A 14,751-nucleotide genomic window follows, 5' to 3' on the forward strand; every position below is an offset into this window, starting at 1 on the left:
AATTTAAATCCACACAAGCAGAATCAATAGGAAGAAGCCCTGCAGAGAAAGCAATTACACTGCAAAAGCAACTATATTACAGCACGGTTACGGCTGGAAGGCAGGACGCAGAAGGCCATCCTCACTTCTGTGATTACCCAGTGGAGTTCTCTCCAATGCGTCTGGCCTGTGAAATGACAAGGTTCAGCCCGGGCATGTTCCTGCAATCAAAGTGTTTCTCTTTCTGGGCTTCTGTTGCAATTATAAGGCTCTTCTTTACGAGACCCGTCCTTCAGGTTTACTGTGCTCCATAGGCAAATGCAGGTCTGTGTATCAGGAAACAGGTTTTAAGAGCTCAGTGTGCTCTCCTTTTCAATAGCTTCATGGGAGTAATAATCTAATTTCCTGGATCTGCAATTATTTATTCATTGGAGACTGTGCACTTGCCACTGTACTGACCATTCCTGGTGATAGAAAATTCAGGTTTTCTATTCAAATTCTTGCTTTCATTTGTGGTTTGTCTGCATTTTTTTTTCCCCAAGCTGCTGTAAGCACATACACTGGTGTGACAGGTTTGAAGCAGCTATGAAATGATTGATGAAAACCATATTTTGGCCTTGTTGTGGGAATATTTATTGTAGAAATATACTCAGTTAACTCTGTATGGGCATATCTGGGAAAGTGGTAAGGACAGAAAAGAAAGGCTGGGCCCGTAACTGTACCTCTGATACCAAAGTCATTTGATCTGCTTTAATTATGATACAGGGTTATGGGGTCACAGAAACATTTGCACAGACTGTTTTTGAATTGCTTTTATCTAACGACTTTGTTTTTTCTGCTGAAATGATCAATACTCAGCTTTAAGAAGGACGCTCTGTTGGTCTACAGGACTAGACAGAGGCCTCCCCACAGGAATAAACAGAGGGGCCAAACTCTGACCTGCAGTGCCACAATGGCCCATGTGTGCATTACTGTCAGACAGGAATCGTCTTGGAGAGGAGGAACCGCAAACCTCCATCCGTCTCGGAGAGGCTGAATGTCTAACAGCCAAGGCAGCAGTACTCTTGAAAAGCTAAAATGACAGATGCAGCTAAGCACGTGACATGAAATTGGATTGATCTGGAGGAAAGATGCTAAATCATGCTGGACGTTGCTACACCAAACACATGTACTTACAGAGATAGCGTGACAGCATAGGTCCAATCAGCGGGACAATTGCATAAGCACAGAGGTAGGGTGCTCTGTGTTGGGACTTGACTGTATCTTGCGGCTGCCATTCAACAGACACTCTTGAGTATCTGCTTCAGGGTGAAGAGAGGAGAGGAACACAGAATACTGTCATGGTACAGGGCCAGTGAGCAAAAATACATCCCTAACCAACACCACTGGGGAGCTGGGGAGTGGTATTTCAAGAGACGTCAGGTTTGCAGAAAGATCAGCAGATGCTTTTTCCATGCCTGGAAGAAGACAGGAATGTTGTTTGGGGAAATGGTGAGTAATGGCAAAAGCAGCCAAAGAGATTAGGATGTGTGAAGGTAACATAGAGCACAGGGAGGCATATAAAAGCTCAGGACCCCAAATTACTCTTTGGGCAATCAGCAGGGTGGCTCAGCCTGTCTGGTTGTCTCCACTTTTAAACAGAAGGCATTTGCCTCCCGATGTTTTTATTCCTGAAGTTCTTTCAAAACTCCAGAGGAACAAAACTGATTGGTGAAGACACCCAACCAGTGGCTCCTACCAGGAAAGGGCGCAGGAAGGGTCCTGCCTGCTTGTTCCTGTTTCTTCTATTTCAGCTAAGCTATGCTTCCTAGGATGCTGCATAATAGATAATGTTGCAGAGAGAAACAAAAAGCCTGCTGTTCTCCCAACTGTGTACCAACATCAAGGTTCATCATTTATAAATAATAGTTGGAATCTTAAGGAAACATATATAACAAAAGGCAGTTTGCAGTAGGAGCTGGGGATTTCAAGAGGCAGCAGAATACAGGTAAAATATTTTGGCTTGAAGTAACAGTAAACATGCAATAGAAGGTGCTTCTCAAGCCAGTAGCATTGACAACATACATACCATTGCCCTGTGTGGCCTTTATTTCATTTAAATAGTGAAGGACGTTTTGCAAAAAACTGGAGGACACAGGCTCTGAACACTCAACCACAGGAAGCATCAGAGGAAACATGTTCAGGTTCATCCCATCAAACCCACTGTCTTCCAGCCATGGCTCTTTGGAAACCAAGTCACTAAAATCAGCTCAGGTTGATCACTTACTCTTGACCTTTTATAGCAATTAGTGTGCGTTTGGATTATGGATTATTTGGCCATTCACTGTCTGGCTTCACCTGGGTGTACAACACAACAGTGAATCTGCTTAGAGGGAAATATCAACTGCTCTAAGGCAATGAAGAACTATGCCCACTTTGTACTGCTAACCTGCAAAATATACCTCAAAAAGCAATGATTTTAAGAAAAACAATGAGTTGCTCACACTCTTCCAGACCAATCTAATCAAAAGAAAGACAACAGCTTTTGGCTAAAGAACTGAAAGCCTGGCTGGAGAGATGTGCTTGTTCTGTCAGACAAATGACCTCTCTTCCCCCCTCAATCAACCTGATTGTCTGTAATTTTATTTATTTCTCTGCTTTTAAATACTGATGTCTTACAAAGCTTCTCATTGGAAAAAACACATCTTATTCTTCAGCTGTGCTGCTTTAGGCTGCAGTCCTGTCAGATTACATCCAAGAGGAAGGCTCAACTTGCATTAGTACTTGGAAAAGATGACTTTCTAGGCACTGTGACGAGTGATATGGATGATTCAGTGAACAGCATGCTTCTCTTCAAATCAGTAGCCACCCAATTCATGGTGCCACGGGCAATCTTTTGCAGCTGCTGCTGGCTTCTTAGCAGAGAAGCAGAACTCAGATGTTAGCCACTTTTATTTATTAAATGCCCCATGACAAATCCATCCCTTGTCTAAATCAAGAGAGACACAATGGAACGGTATATTGTTTTACTCAAGGAGAAAAAGAACTAGAAGCAGAATATCAAGCTGTAGCTGGAAAGAAAGAGAAAGGAAAAAGCCTAGGTCATAAAAGCAAATTCATTGCGTAGTTTTAGACTACAAATTAAGAATCCAACAAAGCATCCTGCACTGACTAAGATACCGTGCAAATCTTGGCATGCGTTTACCATTTTCAGAAACAGACAGGGATTTACAAATCAAATTTTAGCACCGCTGCATTTGAAATAAACTTTAAATAAAACCTTCCTTCATAGACCATAAGGAAGGACTTTCCAAACGAAGACATCTCTCTCTCTTTAGAAGGGATGTTTCTGGGGGAAGCTGGATGACAGCAGCACTGTACAGTTGATGCTGTCTGGGGAACCTCATTGGTGAGAATAGAAAAGCCACAGACGGTTTTGCTCCACTTCTGCTCAGAGAAAATTTAAGGTTTGAAAGTGAGGAATCTCCTGCTATTTCATGGAAGGATGGCAAACAACGATCGTGCCCTGATGGATGAACAAGGAAGAAATATTGTGAGCTGAAACACCTTGAATTTTCTTTCTGTTCCATAGATTATTCCCTTTCAGGGAGAAATGAGGAGCAGACTCCCTGCTAGTACTTCATACAACCTGCCTCAGAAAATTATCCCACCTTTTAAGGCCAGGCTGGAAGCAAACCTAAAAAATTCATTGGACTCGGAATCAGAGCAAATCAAGAGGAAATCAATGGACATGTGACATTTTATACTGAAATCCTGCAGTAAAAAATGAAAAAAGAAACAAACAAAAAAAAAATGGGCATCATGGAAACTGCTTTCCTTCACACCCCCAAGAAGGACAATTTTTTACCATATTGGCTTTTACTTGAAAATATCTGCCAGCTTTATCACCACACGGCTTTATACTTGGGGCATGTGGTCTACTAAAACGAGCATGCACATGGACAGAGGACTCCTTACACCAATCCTCAGCTGCTGTAGGAGTGAATGGGCAAGCTGCTTTGCTCACTCTCATCCCTATCTCCTGTCCCACTCTCTATCTACCTACTGACAACGTAAAACCTTTTGGAGGAAAGGGCTGTGTCTGTCTCCACGTTTGTACAGAGACCAGCAGGATGGACTCCTGCTGGTGGCTTTGCTCTGCCACACACAAGCAGTATATGTAGAAATTACAGGGCATAATCCAGAACCCAACGTATACCTGACTTTATGCATGCGAATAGCCTTAATGATGTCAATGAAATTACTTATGTCCGTAAATTATGCACATAATTAAATATCTAGTTGGACTGAAGCCTAGATCAATAATTCACTGACAAGTCAGAAAGCCTATCTCTGTGGCTAGATTTATAGCTATTTTTATCCCACACGTACAGTAGTGTCCTGCACTGCAACACTGTGCCACTAACACTGGCATGGGACTGTCCCTTCCTGAAAGACACTGGCGTACATGGCAGTAGATGGCCAGGCACAGCCGCAGACAGAGATCAGAAATAGAGATGTTCCAGTCAGGGAAATGTTAACAGCCAAAGAAGCTTTTTCTTTCAAAAGAAGCAACTCAGTTTTCCCAAGAGCCTCAACCAATTTGCTCCAAAAGAACATGAGCAAATTTAGAGTTGTTCTTGTTTTACCCTGCATTCTTCTTTCTCCAAATCCAGTATTTGTCATTTAGAAACAGAACAATCAGAGAAACTCTTATTACTGGCATAGCAACTGGTGAATGAACCCTGGAAGGTCTGGCTTTCCTTTCCTGTTGCAAATCAAAGAACACACAAACTGAACTGTCTGTAAAACCAGTTGTGTGTGCCTGCACCTCCTAATGACAGCACAGCTTGTCTTGTCAAGTAACGCTTGCCTTACAAAATACATAACTTTGCTGCTGAAATAGTTTTGATCAGCAGAAGAGTTGCAGAAGTGTTTGCTGTCCTGTGGTAAAAAGACACAAAGCTCTGCTCTTGAGGCTTCTTGGAAATATCAGAAAAACATTCTTTTTCTTTATAATTGGATCTTGCTATTTGTCTTTTAGTGTTTCCTTTGTCTATTTGTCTCTATCTTCTCTCTATCCATACTGTACAAAGTTTTATTCCTTTTTCATTTTTAGTATTAAGAAGTTGCTTTTATATTTCAGCCTTTCCAAAGCAGGCACAATCCTGATTGTCAGCAGCAATGTCTAGACATAGTAAATCCTTAAACTCAAGGCCTTTGCCCTTGAGAGAGAGAAATGCAGCAGTACATGATTGCACATGTTTTTTCCTGAGCAGTTTCAGGTGCTTTGTAAGGCTTACTTCTTTCTGAGGCTACAGCTTGTTAAAATGAAATTTGGATCAAGTTTTGGACTGAGAATTCAAGGCTACTCTATGAATGCATTCAATCCCACGGGCTGGTTCAGGTCAGCTGTAGTCAACTACCAGCAGAGCTTCTCTTTTAACAGTAATCCCTGTCCGGCAATACAAGTCAGCAACAGAAATCCCATAATCAGTAGGTGTGACTGATGTGTCCCACACTCATGAATCCTCCGGTAAACCCCCTGTGTTGTTATTTTTTTTAATACAAGATTTAACATAGAAAAGTAAGGATGATATACAGCTCCTGAAGGTTTAGAAGCCTGTAGGAATCCCAAGAAGCCATAATAAATGGCTAATTAGGAAAAATGAGCTTCACAGCAGCTTCCCAGTTAATTCATAGAGGTAGCATGCAAATTCAAGATGCCAAATGAAAACTGAAATAACAGACACTAGAAGAGTGGAAGAGTGGTGCATGTCCAAGGAAGGCAAGAAACTGCCTGCCAAATTCATTCAGCTCAGCCATTTTTTCTTTCAACTTTAAAATCAATAATCCCACATCTTTTCTTTTCCCTTTTGGGGGAATAAACTGAATCAAATGTTTATTCTATTCTTTTAGCTTCTAGTGCCTGCACTCCTGCCTCAAGGCTCGTGACTCAGGTGAAAACAGCTGATTTGCAACATTTCCGTGGAAATACGGCCCCACCACAAAATTCAGCCCCACTGTCCTCCTCTTCACAGCTGAAATGCAAGCAATTTCTGAGGTCATGCCAAAAATGCAATGCAAAAGCTTAGGGACCACAGAGCACCCAACCTTAACCCAGCTGCTCACTTTGAGCCGTGATGCACATCACTTGTTTTTATGACCACAGAGTCCAGCTGCAAATGTTTAAAACGAAGAGGAGATGGGAATCGGATCAGAACAGCAAAAAAAACACATGACCTGAACAGCTCCCCTCTCCTTACACAACCAGCTCAAGCAGAGAAATTTCACCTGTCAAAGGGAAAAAGTCAAACACATTGGGAGATCGTTTGGGAAATTCTCCATCTCTGTCATGTTTAGCTCCAGAGCTGTTAACTAGTCCGCATCAACTCCAGGGCCCAAACTCGCTCCCTAGAAGGTGAAAACCACTGACTACAAAGTGCTTATTCAGCTTATGGGTTCAGATACCTCTGCAGTGACCATATCGGTGTTTTTGGACACAAATTTCCACTGATGGTAGGATAAGAAGTACAAACACGTTGTTCCCAGAGTTAGTTCAGAGGTGTACCCATGATGAAAATATAGACAAAAGCCAAGGTAGGTAGCCCACTTGGCACAGCTGATTGACTTTAATAGGTGTTGATTACACTGCTCATATTGCATGAAATTAAAAAGCTTACAAATGTTATGAGCCATTACTCTTCCATTTAAGACAGCTTATGACAAGTGAGCAACATTTAATGAAATCCTTTTCAAAATACCGTAGGCAGCCTCCATGAGATTTTGCTTTGAAATGCAACTTGTGGAGTTATTTCAAAATGTTTGTTTACTTCAGAGCTTCCTCTCTTGCTCTTCTTTGGGATACTCTGATTTTGCAGCTGGCGGGATACTTCAGTTCCCTGTTGTGCTCTCAGTGTGTGGCACACAACACCAGCTCATTAGACAAACAATGGGGAACAGACAAATCAAGATTTAATTCTGGTGTTACTGGAAGTACCCCTTCAGCCAGCCTACAAAATTTCCTTTAAAATTTGAAGTGGAGAGACTTCTGGCCAATTTTACTATGAAGCTAGAGGGAAATGTTTTCATAGTTGCTGTAAAATTTACTTAAACTTCCACCTTTTCAGCACACTGGAAGTATCACAGAGCCACTAACTGCCCCCAAAGTGCTGGGGCAACCAAGGTTCAGTCTGAAGTAGGCCCTCTGGATTTTATTGCTTAAGAATGAAATCTATTAAGAGAGCATATCAATTTTATAAATCCCACTGGACACTCACAGCCTACTGCCGTATGTGGACTCAAATCTGCTTTGGATGGCGATGGCAACAATATCTGTGCATTGGCTGAGGGCACATCTGCCAAAATGATGCCTTGGCCACTTCTGTTTATTTTTACTGTTTGTCCCGCTGACTGCCAGCCCTCCTCTCTGTTGATAGCGGTTGGGCAAGCAAGACTCAAACTGACCAAACTGAGATGAGACATTTATAGCAAAAGAACACTGGCACTGAACCTATGGCAAGGTGTCTGGAGTGGTGCCACAGCCAATGCTTAACAAACCCTATAGGGAGAATATGAGATGGCCAGGCACGGCTGCAAGAAGCTTTCTTTTGTTGACTGTGCCATCATGAGAAACCTTGTTCTTTTTTTAAATTATTAGCGCTTTTAAACAATATTGTAACATCTGCTGCCAAAAATCAACCAAGAAGCAGTAAGCTATGAAGATGCAGTTAGAGGAAGCATCGTGCTTCAGAAGTCAACCTCGGATAGTGCGAGTTTTTTCTACCCGAAGCCACAGCAGAAGCTGAACTGCTCCAAAGGCAGGAGACCAACATCTCCATGAGCTGCCAGGAGCACTTCCAGGCTCATTCGTATCCTAGTGTTCAAAAAAGATTTGTCTCTTCTTTGAGGAGAACTAGTTACTAAGGGAAAAGCTAAACACTGGGAGAAGCAATGGCCAAAGAGGTGGTGGGAGTGTGCAGGGACTGCCAAGTGACGGCAGCACGGTGAGACAAACTTCATTTCCACCCTGTGATGGTTTCAGTGAGTGTGCTGAAATCCTTAAGCACTTTGCTAGACCAAATCATCAGGAACTAATTCAATATCCCTTTATTGCTCTGTAAACTCTGACAAAGGAAGAAGAGGAATTATTCCGTCTCCTTCCTCAAAAAATAGCAGCCTTCTTTCAAGCTATCTACCTGAGCCTTTACGAAAGCTAGATTTCTACTACACAGTTTGAGCATCATACAAAGTTGCAATTATCTTGCCATCTGCATTGCCTTTCCTCATGGGTGAATGTTGCCTTTTAATCCAAATTAGTATGTTATATTGTTTATAAATATGTATTTGTGGCTATGAGGCAGGTATGTCATTGTTTAATCCAAATACATGGTTTATTGTTTTTCAGTGCGTATTTTTAGCTTTGAGGCAGGCAGACCTGCAGAGCAAATAATACAAAAGAATACGTCCATTACAGAACTGCTTCTGTGCTTTAAAATTATACCACTCTTCTTCCAGATCTGAACACAGTGAGACAAGTAGATTGGCAAAATAATTATTTATCACTCTTAAAAGCTTCCTTTAAAATTTCTATCATTCAAATACTGGCTGGGGAGAAGGTAAAGTATAGACAAGCATATTTTATGCGCTTGCTAGTCTAGCTTTTATGCTGATGAGAATTTACTAAACACCAGTAAAGGGAATAGCAGTTATCAGCCCTAATTCACAACTGTGAATTTTTTTAGGCCAAACAGATGCCCTTGCAGAATCACAGCCAAGCACTAATGACAGGCCCAGTCCTTCTTCCACTGTAGTCACTAGTTATTTAGTATGGCTTCAAATGAGACCAGGTTTGCTCCAATGCTCTGAGCGAGCACGCTGCTCTCAGTGAGACGCTCATTGCCACAGGGAGCGGAATCGGGACCTCTAACATCACCCAAAGAAAGAAAAATAAAAAAAGCACTGTACTTTGCCTCAGGCTTTTTTCTTTGATGTATAGGAGTCTTCTTCTAAATTCTTTTTTCAGTTGATTAAAAATAATGGGAAGCAGACCTTCAACATGAAACTGGCTAAATACACTAAGAGATCTCTTTACAAGAAGACGTTTAAAATCTCCTCAAAATCTGTTCAGTGAATTTTGCCATCACTTACACCTGTACAACCATAGAACAGCTTGGAGCTCCCCCCAGTAGCAGAGGACAGACAAGAAAGGTTGGTGCCCATGTTTAGATCCGTGTTCCCAGACCCACCTATCAGCAGGAGAGTCTGCCAGAGTGCTGAACGGGCAGGACCTCAGTCAAGAGCTTTATGCCGCAAAAAATCTTTGTCAAGCAAATCCATACTCTTGTCTTTAAAAGGATTCGGGTAAGAAAATTTAAGTCTGGTGTAAACATTTGCAAACTGAGGTTTATTTTTTCTATCTATGCACTTGAAATGAACATTGAAAGGGCAAAAACATCCTAATCCTATCATGGCAATGTCTTTCTCTGCTTCCTAAAGCTGAGATTATCATCTCATTGGTTGTCACACAGCTCCTGAGAGAAGTAATTCACTTGATTTTCCTGTATGATCACAGCACAGGATTTTATTTCTCTTGTTATTGGAATGGAAAACGCACATAGCCTGTTCTCTGTCTTGCCCCTTTTAAGTTACTTACAGACCTGGATGTGACAAGCTTCAAAACACCCCAACTGCACTAAGAAAGCTAAATCTGTGCTTACTCTAAGTTTCAAGCAACCTGCTTGTTAGCATCTCTTCTCAACAAAAGCAGGAAAATTTCCAGTTTTACATTTCTATTCAAATTAAGGCAATGAAGACTGAAGACCACAAAGCTGTTGCTGTTGCTTTCCAGCACATAAAATTAACAATTTGTGCTGCTGCGTGCAACTTTCAGTCAAAGTTTGTCTGATTTATAAGCAAGCAGATGGTTCACATGATAGTCCACAATAAATTATAACAGTTAGAAAGACAGCTACATTTTGAGAGTGACAGTGCAGCTGAGCTACAGATGGGTTTATAGATGACCCTTCCAATTTTTAATAATCTCCATAATTTATGTGCAAGTAAAGAAATGCAAGGATTCCTAATGCACCTTCTTGACTAAGTACAAATCACTTTTATTTACACAGGCAATACTTCATGGTCCAGTTAACTTCTTAATTAAAGGCAGCAAGATGCTCATGTTCCATGCAAGTGGCATGGAAAATACTGTTTAGTGTGCAATATGTTCAGCTGGGAGTTTAAGATGCTCTGATCACTCCTGGAAAAGGGAATGCATTTATCTCATTTCTTTAAAACAAGACTACAAGGGTGCAAACACTGCTACCACCAGTTACTATTCATTAATCTCCAGATAAACTTTAGGCTCGTGCAGTAACAAGGTTATGTTTATTTGTAAGCTCTGATGCTTAGAAATAGGCTCCTAATCCAGGAGGCACTACAAACTGAGTATTACTGAGGCAGGACTAGGATGGGGAAATAACAGGAACAGAGACCCTCGTTATATGAAGACAGCGGGATTTGGGGGGTCACTCTTGAATGGGTGAGGGAAAAGGAAAGCGAGCCTGGTGGGTGTCATTCCTGAGACAGGAGACAGCAGGGATGCAGAAAGAAGCATTTTTAAAAGGACTCCCAGAAAGATGCCTTTGTTGGGTTGCTGTCAATTGCATGCCACAGTACAACAGGTTCAGTTCTTCTTGGCTGTAATTTCACTTGCAATGAGTTACCCTCCAAAAGGAGCACTGCAAAATGCAACTACTCTGTCCAGAAGGTGATGAAGGGGGCAGAACCTACTAGAGCTCCTTAAGGCACAAATTACAGAAGCTCAGAGGTTCCCACACAGCCAGTCTCTTGGTATGACATTTGAGAGGTTTTCCTTCTCCCTAAACCTTGGTCTTCCCTTCCTGCCAAATTAATTTGAAAAAGAAATCCACTTTTAAGTGGAAATCCAAAACTATCTTTAAACCAGAAGGCACAGCTCCTAGGAAAGCAAGTCAGTGTGTACTTCTAATTACCACCTTCCCGGGACTTAAAAGATGCAGCACAGAAGAGGCACCAGTGACAAATATCAGGCTTTCCAGAATTATCACAACTCATGTTTTGGAGATATTTTGGCAGGGATTGCCCAGGTCTGCCCACAGCAGGGCAGCATGGGGAGCAGCACCGCAGAGACACACGAGTGGGAAAACCCACTCCACGGAGGTCACGGGACTGCAGCCACTTACACAAAAAGTTATTCTACCTCTGCCATTTCCATGCAGCACAAACGCCTCTTCATTTACTACACTGAATTATAGTGAAATTCTTTTTTTTTATAAATTAAAGTCTTCTAGAAATAACCAGCATCTGGAAGTCTTTTGAGCTTTATACAAAACCATTATCTATTACTGTACACATCTCTTAGGTTGTTTAATTAAACATATGAAAAATATTATATGTCAGCTTATTTCTGGGATGCTCTTTACTGTTATTTGTCATATTGTTTCTGTTACACTTTGCATATTTAAAGCCGCATTATGCACTTCCGAAAACCCAGAGAGGATTACTATGGAATTAGTGTGGATGTTCATCTGTATTACCAAGTGCTGAGTTTGGCACTTTATTTTAGCAATATTCATCAAGTTCAGGAATTGCTAGTATGCTTCCCCCTCCAAGAGAATACTGCGTCATACTACTGTTCTTTAAAAAAGCATAGCGTTGACTATTTAATAATATTTTTACATATTCTATTTAAATATTCTAACTAGCATCCTTTGATTGACTGCAACTCTTTCATTTGCTTACAAGAGGCCAAATTCACACATAGCACAAGAAAGCAGAAGTTGATTGAAATCAATAGGATCGTCCCTGGTGCCCCCAGCCCAACAGTAATTCCAGCATTATTGTGAGCAACCTGAAAGCCAGCACAGGCTAGTCCCGTTGAACTCCACTGAGAAGTCAGAGAAACGATGCACATGGTTTATGTAACTATATAGTTAATACAGTTTCCAGGACTCATCTACTGAAGCCAGCAGGGATGCTCCAGCTCACTAGGCAGTAGATCAGACCTTCTGGCTTGCAGCTAGATCCTTCTCTGGCTAACAGCAAAAATAATCCTGGAGGTGGGATAACGCAAATAACACACACAAAGGCCTTACTTTATATTTCTTGTTCCTCGACTCATTACACTGCCAAGGGTGTGGAAACTAGTTTCATAACCTCAAGAAGGGGACACCTTTTGCCCCCCCGCCATATTAAAATGTAAATAAATATGATAATATGTAAACAGTAACCTGCCCACTAGCAAGAAGTCGTTCTCAGTTCTCTTAGTAATCCAATATTATTTCCAGAAACCTATCTAGAGAAAAAGAAATGTAAGTAGCAATTTGTCAGTCTATTTATCAAACCAAGTGCTGCATCTTTTCCACACATTTTACCTTACAAAGTGTATGACATGTAAGGTTCTGCAGTTCTGTTTTAATTCAGGGGTGAAAACATTTATAGATATGAATGTTTTCTCATTAACTTTTCTTCCTAAATGATTATGCTCGTTCAAATCAATTCCTGGCCATCTTACAGAGGTTACAACCTTCAATAATTAAATCGGATACTGTATTGGATGTTGTGTTGATTATGCTACAAGTTCCAATTCCTACAAGACCACTGAAATGCTGAGATAAAGGGATGTTAACTTTATTTAATTAGCTATCTGCCATTGTTATCAAAATGGAAGGTTGGTATCTGACTCAAATTAACACTTTGGATCGGGCAACAAGATAGATGACATCTTCTGAGAAGGATCCTGGAAACTCTTTAATCGTTTCAGCTATTTTAAAGCTGCTCAGGACAAACAGGATTGCATTAGAAAGAGCAAAAGTCACCGACCGTCAATGAAATGCCGCTATGAAAATGTTATTTCAATCACACTTGGGTTCTTTCTCATTTTCAGTTGTTAACATCCTTGCCACTTTTGTCAAGCAGTCTCTCCTAGCAGCATTGAATTTTAACTGCCATAATTTTAAAACACAACATGAAATAGGACTGAAATATGGGTTTATTGCTCCAGCTAACAACAGATCAGGCCCTTTGTGCGAACGCATCACCTCTCTGCTCTCTGCAGAAAAGGAGTAACTAGTCAATCGAGCTGGATTTCACAACTGCCTGCCATCCCTCTACTTCGGAAACATTAGGTCTCTCAGTTGAGGGCTGTTTATGATTTAACTCAAAAGGAGACAAAAAGACAGTGTGAAATCTCAGTGGTCCTGGAAGCATTTTAACTACAAACTAACCCCACATGTATCAACCTTGCAACTGCCCAGAGGATATAGCATCCGGATGAGGTACCCAAGGGACACCCACTGTCTCCCTCCCCAAATTACGTTTGTATAAAGTGGCCAAAGTAATTTATCTGATAACCACACCACCCTGCCACTTCATGGTTTCTTACAGTTAGGGTTACAGAAACGTGCTTATTCCTTTCCCAACAACTTACTGGTCTTGACCGGATTTCTTTGGCGTAGAGAGGTTTCAAGAATTCTGAATCTCCTTCAAGCTTTAGACCCTTTTCCGTGATCCTCAGGTTCCCCATTCCATCCTAAAACACAGACAAAAAGAAACAGCCTCATTAGTTACAATTACTAAATTCACCAGGCTGCCAAAAGCTGATTTTTTTTTTCCCCATAGAGGAGAACATGTAAAGCCCTGGGAGGCACTACAGAATGCAATTACTTGTGTTATCCTTTTAGCTCTGTTTCTGTGAAAAAATTTCTATTCAGAGCAATCTGCAATGCCCCCCAGTAAACCATTTACACAGATGAAAGATGTTCTTTTAAGCTAGTCGTCTCAACTCAGAGACGCAGCAATGCTCTGTGTTAACAGGAAACTATTCACTGTAATATTCACCGTCTGCCTGTATATTAATATACCTTCTCATTCATAGCAAATCCATATAAAGACTATGTGATTAATTCTACTGAACTCCATATAGAGAATATGTGATTAATTCCACTGAATCGACAAAATAAGGTTTGTCTATGTAGGAGTATTGCAATAAAATGTGGTAGGGAACTTGACCCCTATTATTTGGGGAAATCTCTGCAAAACATAGACATTTTGATGGGTTTTTTTTAGGGCTATTGGCCCTTACACCAAAAAGATGTGGAAACCTGTTGACTAGTTTGAAGTCTCACAGTCTTTCCTGTGCTTTCAATATTGTTAGGATGCTACACAGCTTTATTGGAATATACATTTATGCAAATATTTGCTCTGGGAGAAGCAACTACACAACGATCAGCTCAGGACTGGAGCCCTCACTCTGTTCCTTGCACAGCCCAAGCACATCCCAGCAATCTGAACCTCTATATCCAAATGTTTATATCTCCTGTGTCATTCTGCCCTTCAAACAACCATTGCAAAGTCTGTTGGCCAGGCATTAAGTGACTGATGTAACATACACTTCTGTCCTCTCCTCATTCGGATTTCATAGTTGCAACTACCAGTCTTCGCCCTCTCCCCAGCCCTGCACCAGGCTCCCCCAGTCCCCACCGCTCCCTGCGCTTCCATGGCAAAAATCTTCTTGACAAATGGTGTGAAGTGTTGGCTGCAGGCCTCCAGCAGATGACTGCAAATAGTCCATTTTCTTTAGAAATTGTTTACTTATGTGTGTCCAAGATATAATGAAACATCTGACAAACCATAATAGCAAACAAAATATATGTCAAAATTTTATACAAGTTATTCTTATGGTTTTTATGCAATAAGACAGGTATACGGATACATGGGCACAGAGCAGAATTGGACCAAACTATATTTCACCTT

The 14,751-nt window shown here is 41.1% G+C and overlaps 1 protein-coding gene across 14 annotated transcripts in view; it reads right to left on the reverse strand.

Moving 5' to 3' along the window:
* SGCD (sarcoglycan delta) overlaps positions 1 to 14,751 on the reverse strand; it is a 448,968-nt gene that overhangs the window by 69,277 nt on the left and 364,940 nt on the right. For all 14 annotated transcript variants that reach the window (XM_087753645.1, XM_087753646.1, XM_087753643.1 and 11 more), the window contains one exon: positions 13,427 to 13,528. In XM_087753645.1, the coding sequence (XP_087609771.1) occupies positions 13,427 to 13,528 (102 nt within the window). The remainder of the gene's footprint in view (positions 1 to 13,426; positions 13,529 to 14,751) is intronic.

This window comes from Nipponia nippon, unplaced genomic scaffold, assembly GCF_047370975.1.
Source record: "Nipponia nippon isolate SJK-2023a ecotype South Korea unplaced genomic scaffold, ASM4737097v1 scaffold_17, whole genome shotgun sequence".
NCBI lineage: Eukaryota > Metazoa > Chordata > Aves > Pelecaniformes > Threskiornithidae > Nipponia > Nipponia nippon.